Below are 12573 nucleotides of genomic sequence, written 5' to 3' on the forward strand. Positions count from 1 at the left end.
ACTGACTCCTGTTTTGGAACAAGTGATGAACAATATTTTCTTTACTTAGAAATAAACATAAACAATAAAAGTCATGTAATTAGGGGCTCAAAATGGGACATAACCTTTATTCACCCAAGATTGGGGATTTACAAATTAACTTTTAATATATTTATATTGTTATACCAGTTTTCAGTATAACTTGGGTTATGACATTAAGGTCAAAAGTATATTAATTTGTGCAACTCATGCTGATGATCTAGAAAATAGTTTAATGTAAAATGAATTCTGAAAACCGTATCAATTATAACAATGGTTTTTGAAGACTTTCTTTTTTCCCCCCAACCGTCATTTCTTTTGGAGGGCAAAAAGTTAAATTTTAAGTCTCGTTCTTAATTTTGTCATTTACACTTACTACCACAAGCAAATTTATTTTTCATCACTAATAACATTTATCATAAGGAAGCGGGAATACAAATTTAGCCTTTTACAATGGGAGTGATGGATACAAACATTAGTTAGAAATACTTGATTCAGCCTGCCATGCAGACAATTTTAAACAGTGATCATTAAGAACAAAATTTGCTTAAATGCCTAAATGCTATCTTTATGTATTTTCATTCTGTGTCATATATTGGCATCAAGATAGATGGTTTGTATTAAATTGTTTATTTCCAGGAGATTAGTGCTGTACCTCAGGATTCTAAAAGAAATCAAAGTACCAAATGTGTTTTGTGTTCAAAATAAGTTTTTTAATGTATTACTTAATTTAATTATTATCAATTTTTTTATTTTTGATTTTTTCCAGTGGAGCCGACTTCAGTACGTTGTTGATGAATCTGGGTCCTGAAAATTGTGCAACACTGCTTCTTTTTGTTTTATTGGAAAGTAAGATCTTGCTTCATTCTCTTAGACCAGCTGTGTTGACAGGTGTGGCAGAAGCTGTTGTTGCTGTAAGTTTTGGATTTTATTCTCCCTTATAAGAAATTATAGCATTGTAACTGTCTTTTAATAGTAACTTATCCAAAAGTAAACATCATTTTAGGTTTAAAAACTTTCACTCCAGTGAAAACGTACTATATTGTACTAAAGCTGAACCTGGTGCAAGTAGAAATCGAAGCAAAGAGGTGGTTTGCAGTTTGGCATGTTTAGGGAAGGGGGTAGGGGTAGGAACAAGAGGTCAATTTTTCAGTGTTACTGTTTTCTGTTTTTTGAGATATTTAGAGAGCAGCAAGTCTATATATTTACTTAACATTGGCCAAATTAAAGACTCATTTAACCGAGACAATTAATTACATAGTTTCTTCTTCTGACTAGAAATTAGTTACAGTTAGTGGCTATATGCAGAATTTTAGTGATACTTAGCATAAGTAACGACAGTAAATAATTACTGGTACAGTAGAAAGCATCCAGAAGTTATTGTCAAACCTAGCTGAATTCTCGTCCTATCTTTGCCACATATGGTTTAGCATAATCCCCATAGTAAGTACTTAATAAATGCTTTAGCTATCTCATTAACCATGCACTCTTCAATAAGTCATTTCTCTTCTTTTAACTTAAGTTACATGTGTAAAATGAAATGCTAGATGTTCTCTAAGGTTCTCTACCTCTTAAAATCTGTGAACTGTGGAGAATAAAAAGAAAACATAAAGCAAGAATTGTGCCTTGAAGGAGTTTACAACTTAGGGAGATAGGCACGCGCGAGGGCACACACACACACACACACACACACACACACACACACACACACACACACACACACACACACACACACACACGTGTCAAAGCCAAAAATGATAAGTGACTCCTTTAGGAATGTAAGAGTATAGGGTTAAATGGAAGAAGAAATCACTGTGTTTGGGTAGTTGGAAAAGATTTCTTGGAAGAAATAGAACTTGAGCTAAATGATAAAGGAAAAGTAAGATTCAGATAAGTAGAGAGGAGCAATTTGTGGTAGTTGTTAAAAAAAAGTTATACTTACAGATCCAATAAAGTATGACATCTCTTACTAGGACTTTCCTTGAAAATTAGATCTTTCTACATTCTTTTAATCCCTATTTTCTTTTGGTTAATTCTTCTAGTTCCAGCTTAAATGTCACTACTTCTCTTTGGTTTTCCATTCTCCTTTCCCAAATCAGAAAGTGATCCTTCTGTCTTTGGATTTTTTCACAGCACTTTAAAAAATATATACATTTTTACTGATGCTTTTCGTTTTTATACATCCTCTCCCTTCTCTCTCCTAGGGAGCCATCCCTTTGTAAACAAAAAAATTTGCACACCCCCAAAAAAGAGGAAAAAAATAAATCAGCAAAAACATATTAAAAAAACACATTTTGTACAATATTTCACACTTGTGGAGGGAGATATTTTCTCGTCAGCTTATATAATTCTTTTGATATTTATCTGAATATTTCATATTGATTTTTTCATGCAGCACACATTCCATCCATTCCATCCATGTGCCGTAATTTGTTTAGCTGTTTCCTGTTGGATGGGCATCTATCTTGTTTCCAGTTCTTTGCTGCCACAGTCAGTGCTACCATAATAAATATTTTGCTGCAAAGGGAGCCTTTCTTTTGTCAATGGCTCCTTGAGATATATGCTTGTATAGCGCTTTTTTTGTTTCTCTTTTAGGTAAGACATATCGTTAACAACCTTCCAGCCATCATCCCTCTCAAAATTATAAGCTTATTCTGTACATACCCTTTATTCCAGCAGTACCACTCCTAGATCTGTATAGAAAAGAGATCATAAAAAAGGGAAAAGGACCTATATGTACAAAAGTATTTATAGGAGCTCTTTTTTTTGTGGTGGCAAAGAATTGGAAATTGAGAGGATGCCCATCAATTGGGGAATGGTCGAACAAGTTGTGGTATATAAAAGCAGTGGAATACTATTGTGCTATAAGAAATGATGAGCAGGGTGGGTAGCTAGGTGGTGCAGTGGATAGAGCAACAGGCCTGGATTCAGGAGGACCTGAGTTCAAATTTGACCTCACACACATAACACTTACTAGCTGTGTGACTCTGGGCAAGTCACTTAACCCCATTGTCTAACCAAATAAAAACAAAAACAAACAAACAAAAAAAGAAATAATGAGCAGGAAAATTTCAGAAAAACCTGGAAAACCTTATGTGAACTGATGCAAAATGAAGTGAGCAGAACCAGGAAAACATTGTACACAATACTAGCAACATTGTGTGATGATCAGTTATAAATAACTTAGCTCTTCTCAGCAATACAGTGATCCAAGACAATTCCAAAGGATTCATGATGGAAAATGCTGTTGACATCCAGAGAAAGGACGGACTGATGGAGTCTGAATGCAGATTGAGACATACTATTTTTACTCTGTGTGTGTGTGTGTGTGTGTGTGTGTGTGTGTGTGTGTGTGTGTTCCTTTTGGTCTGTTTTTTCTTTGACAACATGACTAATATGGAAATATGTTTTACATCATTGCACATATATAACCTATATCAAATTGCTTACTATTTTGGTGAAGGGAAGGAGGGAAAAAGTTTGAAACTCAAAATTTAAAAAAAATGAATGTTAAAAATTATCTTTACGTGTAATTAGAAAAAAATAAAATGCTATTTATAAAAAATTTATAAATTCCTTTGAGATAGCCGGCATGAAATTCATTATTAGTATTCTCTTCTACATCTTTTCACACGGCCAAATTGATTTCTATATAAGAGCATAGATTTAAATCTGAAAGGGACCTTAGTTTCATCCCCTCATTTTATAGCTGGAGAAACAGGCCTAGAGTAATAATTTGCCCAAGGTCATGTAGGTAATAGGAGGTGGGATTGGACTGTTGTCTTCTCATGCCAAATTTAGTAATCTTTACTTACTATACTACAATCTTCCTCCCAACTTCCCATTTTCTCTCGAGGTCACTGTCATCCTCCCAGGCATTCACTGAGGTTTGAAACCTCAGAATCACCCTTGAATATTTCTTCCTCCTCACCCATCAGTCACTAAGTATTATTGATTCTGCCCCTTCATCTCTTTCCTCCTCTTTTTTCCACTTACACTGCATGCTCTCATTTAAGCTGCTGTCAACAGTATTTACTCAAACTGAGACTGTTGTAACAACTTCTGGTTGGTCTCTTTGTGTCTAGATTGTGCCACCTCCAAACTGTTCTTTGCACAGGTACCAAATGATTATCCCAAAGTACAAATCTGATCATCTTGCCTCAAAAATCTATGTCTTTGGGGCAGCTAGGTGGTGCAGTGGATAGAGCACCGGCTCTGGAGTCAGGAGGACCTGAGTTCAAATCCAGCCTCAGACACATAATACTTCCTAGCTGTGTGGCTCTGGGCAAGTCACTTAACCCCAATTGCCTCACTTAAAAAAAAAATCTATGTCTTTGGGATACTGCTCTGTGATGGGACTTTGATGGCCAGTCACAGTCTAACCCTAACTTACCTTTCCAGCCTTGGTTCACCACCTTCATGTTCCTTGGACACGACATTCTGCCTCTTTCTTTTGTATGTTTTCATAGTCTTTATCTCATGCCTGAGACACACTTTGTTGTCTTTGTCATTTCTTCCTTTTAAGGCTAATCTCAGGTGCCTTTTTTTTATTGAAGTCTTCTCTGATTACTTTCCCCTAACCCCAAAAGTGTTTTCTCCTTCCTATACCTCATTCACCATTCCCTACTTTGTATTATATTTATTTGTGTATTTGTGCTACCTTCCTATCATAAAGGCAGGGTCTTTCCTTATCACCAACCTTAGAACCTTGCACACACATAATTGGTGCTTAATAAATGTGTAATTCAATTATTGTTGAGAGGGTAATGTTGTTGCTTTTATTTGCAGTTATTTTTATTGAAACTTTTGGTTGATTAAATTGTTGTTGTTAAAACTATCAATTTTTTTACCTTTTGATAGAGCCTTTTCAGCCATCTAATTGTACTTAAGAAGAGAATAAGTTGGTTGATAAAATTAGCCCAAAGTTTACATTGAGCCTCCATCATTCGGCCTAGCTATTCCACCTAAAAATGGGGATGCATTAGATACCAAAAATAGTTGGAGAAGAAATGTTCAAAAAAGCACTTGGTACTTGTATTGCACTGGTAAATAATAGTAACTATTTAATAGTAGTAATAATAATAATAATGATAGTAATTATTTTAATCAAGCAGTCCCATAGTAAGCTGCTTTATTATCATGAGAAGTTCTAGTCAGGTTGCTTTTTGGAATGAAATGATCACTTTCAAGTAAATGTGAAAGGGAACTTTAATTTACCCCTCTCCATTTTATTGAAGTAATATAAATTAATTATGTACTGTGTGTCCATTTTTTGCTGTGGAGTTTCATATTTGTTTTTACTGCACTTTCTTTTTTTCCAGATGATCTTTCCATTTCAATGGCAGTGCCCGTATATTCCCCTTTGTCCTCTCTCTTTGGCGGCAGTGCTCAGTGCTCCCTTACCATTTATAGTTGGAGTTGACTCAAGATACTTTGATCTTTATGATCCACCACAGGATGTTGTTTGCATTGACTTGGATACCAATATGGTTTATATGTAAGTTTACCTTTTTTTTTTTTAAGGCAATTGGGGTTAAGTGATTTGCCCAAGGTCAAATGTTTCGTCTGAGGTCAGATTTGAACTCAGGTACTCCTGACTTCAGGTACTCTATCCATTGCGCCACCTAGCTGCTCCCTGTAAGTTTACTTTTAAACATTTTTTTCTGTGTTACTTAAAACTCTGAAGAGTGTCTGATAAAATATTAGGTAATGTAAAAGTAAAAAAAAATCAATAAAAATTCATTTAAATAATTTTTGAAAAGGAAGAAATATAATGACCAATTCCTGGAAATTGTTGATTGAAGTTTTTTCTTCTTATTGGTTCAATAGAAGTGGAATAGATGATTTTTCAGAGCTCAATCCAAGGTCTGTGTAGGTATACTTTCTCATAAGTAGGAGGCAGGTGAGTGCAACTTCAATCTGCACATTAATTATGCCATTTTCCCTTAATTTAGAAGGTTTTGCGTTTTTAGAAGTTTCCCCCCTTTGTTCAGAGGTAATAAAATGTTATACTCATGGGATGTTAGGGATCCAGGAAGCAAAGAGTGTCTCTGAACACTGCTCCTGGGAGTCAGCTCTGTCAAGCCCTAGCTCTGTCACCATTTTACTCTGTTATGTTGGATCTGTTATTTACTTTAGCTGGGTTGCAGTATTCTCACTTGCAAAAGAATTCAGCTTTATGCTTTGTAAGGTCCTTTCTAACTTGTAAAATCCAGACAGTAAAATGGACAGATGAATCCTGCTGTTAATTTTCCTGGCCTCAGGTACTAATGAGATTAACAGAAAATTATGAGGAGAGAATGACCATACGGTGGGTCCAGAGAGTAGAATGCAGTTTCTATTTAAATTGGGGGAAGCTAGATAGAGCGCCGGCCCTGGAGTCAGAAATACCTGAGTTCAAATTCGACCGCAGACATTTGACACTAACTAGCTGTGTGACCCTGGGCAAGTCACTTAACCACATTGGCTAACAAAACAAAACAAAAAGTTTCTCCTCAACCATTACAAATGATTTTGTGCAATAACATATTTGAAACAAGGTGATGTTGCTTCATTTGAAATGTCTATATTTTTAAATTTAATGATTTGAGAAAATAATAGTTGTAAGTCATCCTTGTGTTCTTGCTGCATGATTCCTTTTCTCACTGTTTTTTAAAGAGGTTCACATTTGAAGCAAAATATAAATTATTCTAGAGGGATAAAATCATCATTCATGCATAAAATGGGAGGTCTGGAATTACCTCAATTCCATCTAAGAATTTTAGTCAACTCAAGCTATTTCCTTTCCCTACAATTTGACCCAAGAAAGAATTGCAGTATAAGTGAGTGATTTTTCACAGAAAATGAATAGAGGTCAAGAAATCTCAGGAGTTTTTTGTTTTGTTTGTTTTTTAACCAAAATTTCAGTATAGAAGTGTGTTTGTAAAGCATCTTAGCCTTGAAGCTGTTTCTCTAGAAATTTTTAAAGACCTAAAATTTTCAGTTTTCTTTGTGGTATTTTGACAGACTTGCTCAATTCCTTTTCTCAAGCTGAGTCACAATTTTTAGCATCACTGCAGTTCTGTAGTGGATCGATAAGGATTTTTATAGTTGTGTATCTGAGCTCAAGAAAGCATCAGAATTAGTTGGGAGAGTGTACATAGTTGAACCAAAACATTACGTTTTTCAAGAAGGAACACACAATCACTAGTAGTTTTTAAGATACAGTCTTGAAATGAATTTACCATTAACAACTAGTTTTGAGACCACTAAGCTCTTGTAGTTATGAATGTATTGAGATTTGTTAATTGGTAAAAAGCACTGAATAACTTGTATTCATTAAACATTCAGTTTTAGCATTTATAGCAAATAAAAGTTACTTTTGAAGAATTCCTGAATAGTTTCAGTGAAAAACTAGGTATTTTACAGTACTACATATTTTAAAACTGCTTATTTGTGTTTATGGGTGGTGATATCTCTTTTTTTGGTGCCCCCCCCTTTTTTTTGCTCTTTTCCAACTGTCACCGTTTTCTTTCCTTTTCAGTTATCATATTGAATAAATTAAATAAATGTTGGGTGTAACTTTTTAAATTCAATTTTATTTTCAGATTTTCATTCTCTCCTGTCTACTTCTCCTTCTCCCCTTCCCCCACAATTGAGAAGCACTTTTAATTTTAACCATTTATGTTAAAGTTTCAAGAATAAAATTTCATTTATTTCCCACTATTACTTTGGACTATTTGTACATTTCAATCTCTTTAATGTTTTTCCCATTGGGATCAGCACTTTAAATATAGTCTTTGTAATGTACCAGTTACAAATGCTTTCTTGGAAGTGCTTCCCAATTTTTTTTGTTGCCTTTAAATATTGGGTTGACCTCAAACGTGGCAAGTTATGTGGAACATTCATCTTATGCTTTATTGCTAAATTCATTTGGGTATAGGTAAACGAGGTGGTGGTGTGTTTGGAACTTTGCTATAAGGATTTGGAGCTGAGAGATGGGTTTTTGGATTTAGATCAGTACCTCAAACATATTTTGATGAATCCAAATTACAGTTTTGAATACCTAGGGAGCTTACTATAATTTAGAAAAAAAAAAGTCATCTAGCCTTTCTAACTTTTTAATGGACCTGAGAAGTAACACATTTGGAAAATGAATTTTCCCTATCAGTCCTTTTATGCTCATTCTGAGAAGGTAAGGTTATAAAATATTCATACTAGCTAAAAATTTATTAACTATAACTCACATTTAACATTACTTGGAATTAATTAAGTTATAATGACCTTGTAAGGTAGATAATGCAAGGATAATTATTTTGTAGATGAGAAAACTGGCTCTGAGATGACATTTTTTCATTCACACACCTAGTAAGCGTTGGCAACCAGGACTTTGATCCAAGTCTTTTGACTGTATGTCCAAGGCTTTTTCATGTTGAAGTAAAGATCTGGGAATCAAGATTAAGTGTAAAATTCACATCAAAAGCAAAAAAAAAATTAGCCTATTTAAGTTATAAAAGAACAAGAACCAAAATCTTTTTTTTTTTTTTTGGCTAGGCATTGGAGTTACGTGACTTGCCCAGGGTCACACAGCTAGTAAGTGTTATGTGTTTGGGGCTGGATTTGAACTCAGGTTCTCCTGAATCCAGGGCCGGTGTTCTATCCACTGCACCACCTAGCTCCCCCCAAGAACCAGAATCTTATGGAGGCCCTAATCCTAAAATTAGGTAAAGAAATTTTATGTCCATGTTTTTGATTACATGTGCAAAACTAGGTTGTTTGTTTTTCCCTGTTTAGAGTGACAGCAGGTTAAGTTCACATACCTTCTGGAAGGGTTGAAAGTCAGCATTGGAAGACTTGTCATGTTACTTTTGCTAGCCTAAAGACGTAGCCAAAGGAAGCAAAACAAAACAGAGGGGGCCTGCCCAGAGTGAATGTTTTATGAGGGTTCTTATTCTGGGGCATCAGTCCTTACTACATGCAGATCACCACTGATTTTTTTTTAAATTAAATAATTTATTTTTAGTTTTCAACATTCACTTCCATTAAATTTTCTCCCTTTTTTCTCCTCCCCCCTCCCCAAGATGGCATGTAATCTGATATAGGCTCTACTTATACATTCATATTAAGTATATTTTCACATTGCTCATGATATATAGAAGAATTAGAACTAATGGGAAGAAACACGAGAAAGAAGAAATAAAACAATAAAAGAAAAGGAGAGCAAATGTTATGCTTCTATCTACATTCAGACTCCATGGTTCTTTTTCTGGATGTGGATAGCATTTTTCCATCATAAGTCTTTTAGATCACCGTTGATCTTGAGACTTAACATATCCTTTTCATGTGTTACTTTATTTAATTTTATTGTTTTTAGGCATTTGGGGTTAAGGGACTTGTCCGGGGTCACACAGCTAGTAAGTGTCAAGTGTTTGGTCTGAGGCCAGATTTGAACTCAGGTTCTCCTGACTTCAGGACTGGTGCTCTATCTACTATGCCACCTTGCTGCCCATGTTATTTTTTTTAAAGGTCTGTCTTATACATGACTTTACTAGAAGGTGGATGATTCATTTTCACATTTGTTTTCAAGTCTTCCTTGAAATTTTTTTCTCAGTTCTGGAAATTTCCAGGAATCCTTTTACTGTGCTACAGTTTTCATTAACATACTGATAGAAGAGGTCTATTATCAGCTGGGACTGTTGGTGATTTTTTTCCAACAGTCCCATCTGACCGAGGATCTCTATAACAGACCTGATTCTAGTCCAAGATCATTTACTGAGATATAGCTTGTTGTGGCCTTAGAATGTTACCTTGGACCCTGCTAAGTCATTTGCCCAAGCCCAAATCCCGGTCTCTTCAGTGATTGTCTACTGCATCATCCTACCTGTAAGATTAAAATAATTAACCTCAGTTTGCATTTACTATGTTTTCTATTTATTAAATAGATCTGATGAAAAGAAGAACATGAATTGGAAACAGCTTCCCAAAAAGCCCTGTAAAAATTTACTTAGTACTTTAAAGAAATTGTATCCCCAGTTGTCTTCAGGTAAGTATGAAATATTTCATGTAAAAGGAAGTACCTAGTGTGTTTGTAAATAAATAATGAAGTATTTTAATTAAAGATTTATCCTCTTTCCTGATGGAGTACATTGAGAATATCTGGGACAAATAAGTTTTACTTGTGTATAATTATGTGTAGAAAGTTCTAAGACTTTTATTCTCAAAAGAGAATAAAATTTCACTTTGTTCATTTTTTACTTCGGTCATTTGATTTTTTTTCTTTTTAATCAGGTTAGCTGGTGGTTTGCTGATTTTTGTTAACCTTTCAATTATTTTCATAATCACTATAGTCCTATTGTTTTCCAGTTTATTTCTCCTAATAAAAAGAGTACTTTTGTGCTCCTTTTGGCTTTAATTTTTTAATTTCAGAGTTGATTGGAATTTTCTTTTATTTTTTATTACATATTCTTCTCTGAGATAAATTTAATGTATAAGGCATGTTAACTCGCTTTCTTTTATCCATTTCATTTCAATGTATTTTGTCAACAGTATTAGAATTTTTTCAGTCTTGCTGTTTAAAGTTATATTGGGAGCAAACGTTAAATTAGTATTATTTTAATTAGCTAATGTAGTAAACAACAGTGGTTTTTACCTTTATATCTTAAGTATAAAATATCATATTGTCAAATTGGTATTATATTATCTGAAAATCCTTCCCCCTCCCCTGAACAAAAAAAAAATTGCCATTATTTTTTAACTTAAAACATTTAGCAATCATTTTAAAATTTTGAGTTCCACAGTCTCCCTCTCCCTCCTATACCTCCGCATCAAGAAGGCAGGCAATTTTGTATCGATCATACATGTGAAGTCATACAAAACATATTTCCATTTAGCTGTGTTTGTGTTACAGAAGAAAACACAAAACAATAAAAGTAGAGTGTTTTTTTTTTTAAAGTGTGCTTCAGTCTATTCAGAGTTCATTGTTTCTCTTTCTGGAGATGGATAGATGGATAGCATTTTTCATCATGGGACCTTTGGAACTGCCTTGGATCTTTGTCTTTAACAATAGCTAAGTCTTTCACAGTTGATCATCCCTTACAATATTGCTGTTACTATGTACGATATTCTCTTGGTTTTGCTCACTTCACTTTGTATCAGTTCATATAAGTCTTACCAAGTTTTTCTGAAACCATCCTGCTTGTTGTTTCTTACAAGACAATATTCTTTCATCACAAATCTTATACCACAACTTGTTCAGCCATTCTCCACTTTGACAGGCATCCATTTGATATCCATTTCTTTGCCAACATGGAAAGAGCTTCTGTAAATGATTTTGTACATGTAGGTCCTTCTCCCTTTTTTATGATCCCTTTGGGATCAAAAAGGGTATGCACAGTTTTACAGACCTTTGGGCATAGTTCCAAATTGTTCTCCAGAATGATTGGACTAGTAGTTCATGACTCCACCAAAAGTGTATCAGTGTCCCCACCAGCATTTTTTAATTTCTTTTTCTGTCATGGTGTTAATTAATTTGATAGTCATGAGGTGGTACCTTAGAGTTGTTTTATTGTGGATTTTTCTAATCAGCAGTGATTTAGAGCTTTTCTTTATGTGACTATTGATAGCTTTGATTTCTTCTTCTCGAAACTGCCTTAGAGTATTTATCAACTGGGGAATGGCTCTTCTTTTTATAAATTCAACTAAGTTCCCTATATGAGAAATGAGGCCTTTATCAGAGAAACATTCTATAAAGATTTCCCCCCCAGTTTTCGGTTTTCTTTCTAGTTTTGTCTGCATTAGTTTTGTTTGTACAAAAGCTTTTTTTTCCTGTAATCAGAATTATCTATTTACTTCCCACAATCCCCTCTATCTCTTGTTTGGTAATAAATTTTTCCCTTCTCCATAGATCGGACAGGTACATTTTTTTCCAAGCTCTCCTAATTTTCTTATAGCATGTTAGGGAATCTGCAGCTTCAAGGCCACATGTGGTCTTCTAGGTCCTCAGGGACAGCCCTTTGACTGAATCCAAACTTCACACAACAAATCCCCTTAATAAAAGGATTTGTTATGTAAAACTTGGACTTATGTCTTATGATGTCATCTCTTATGTCTAAATCATTTATCCATTTTGACCTTATCTTGGTATACAGTGTAATATGTTGGTCTATACCTAGTTTCTGCCAAACTGCTTTCCAGTTATCCCAGCAATTTTTGTCAAATGTCAAATTTTTTTTTTTTTACCAATTTGAGTTCTTACCCAACTTGGGTCTTTGGGTTTGTCAAACACTAGATTACTATGGTCATTTATTACTGTGTGTTGTGTACCTAAGTTATTCCACTGATTTACCACTCTTATTTTTTTAGCCAGTACCAGATCATTTTGATGATTACTGCTTTGTAATATAGTTTGAAATGTAGAACTGCTAGGCTTCCTTCCTTCGCATTTTTTTTCATTGATTCCCTGATATTCTTGACCTTTTGTTCTTCGAGATGAATTTTATTTTTTTCTAGTTCTACATTACTAGATGCAGAATGAAGGCATTTGACAAAATACAACACCCATTCATGTTGAAAACACTA

At 34.4% G+C, this 12573-nt stretch overlaps 1 protein-coding gene across 6 annotated transcripts in view; it reads left to right on the forward strand.

Moving 5' to 3' along the window:
* Positions 1-12573, forward strand: part of DENND4C (DENN domain containing 4C) — a 123050-nt gene that overhangs the window by 48277 nt on the left and 62200 nt on the right. For 5 of the 6 annotated variants that reach the window (XM_020967297.2, XM_020967298.2, XM_020967300.2 and 2 more), the window contains 3 exons: positions 788-932; positions 5340-5515; positions 9939-10039. In XM_020967297.2, coding sequence (XP_020822956.1) covers positions 788-932; positions 5340-5515; positions 9939-10039 — 422 coding nt within the window. Of the gene's footprint in view, positions 1-787; positions 933-5339; positions 5516-8550; positions 8721-9938; positions 10040-12573 lie in introns of those variants that run through there. The other variant, XM_078152989.1, reaches the window with a different exon arrangement.

Source organism: Phascolarctos cinereus, unplaced genomic scaffold (assembly GCF_003287225.1).
Source record: "Phascolarctos cinereus isolate Bilbo 61053 unplaced genomic scaffold, phaCin_HiC Scaffold_4;HRSCAF=312, whole genome shotgun sequence".
Lineage (NCBI taxonomy): Eukaryota > Metazoa > Chordata > Mammalia > Diprotodontia > Phascolarctidae > Phascolarctos > Phascolarctos cinereus.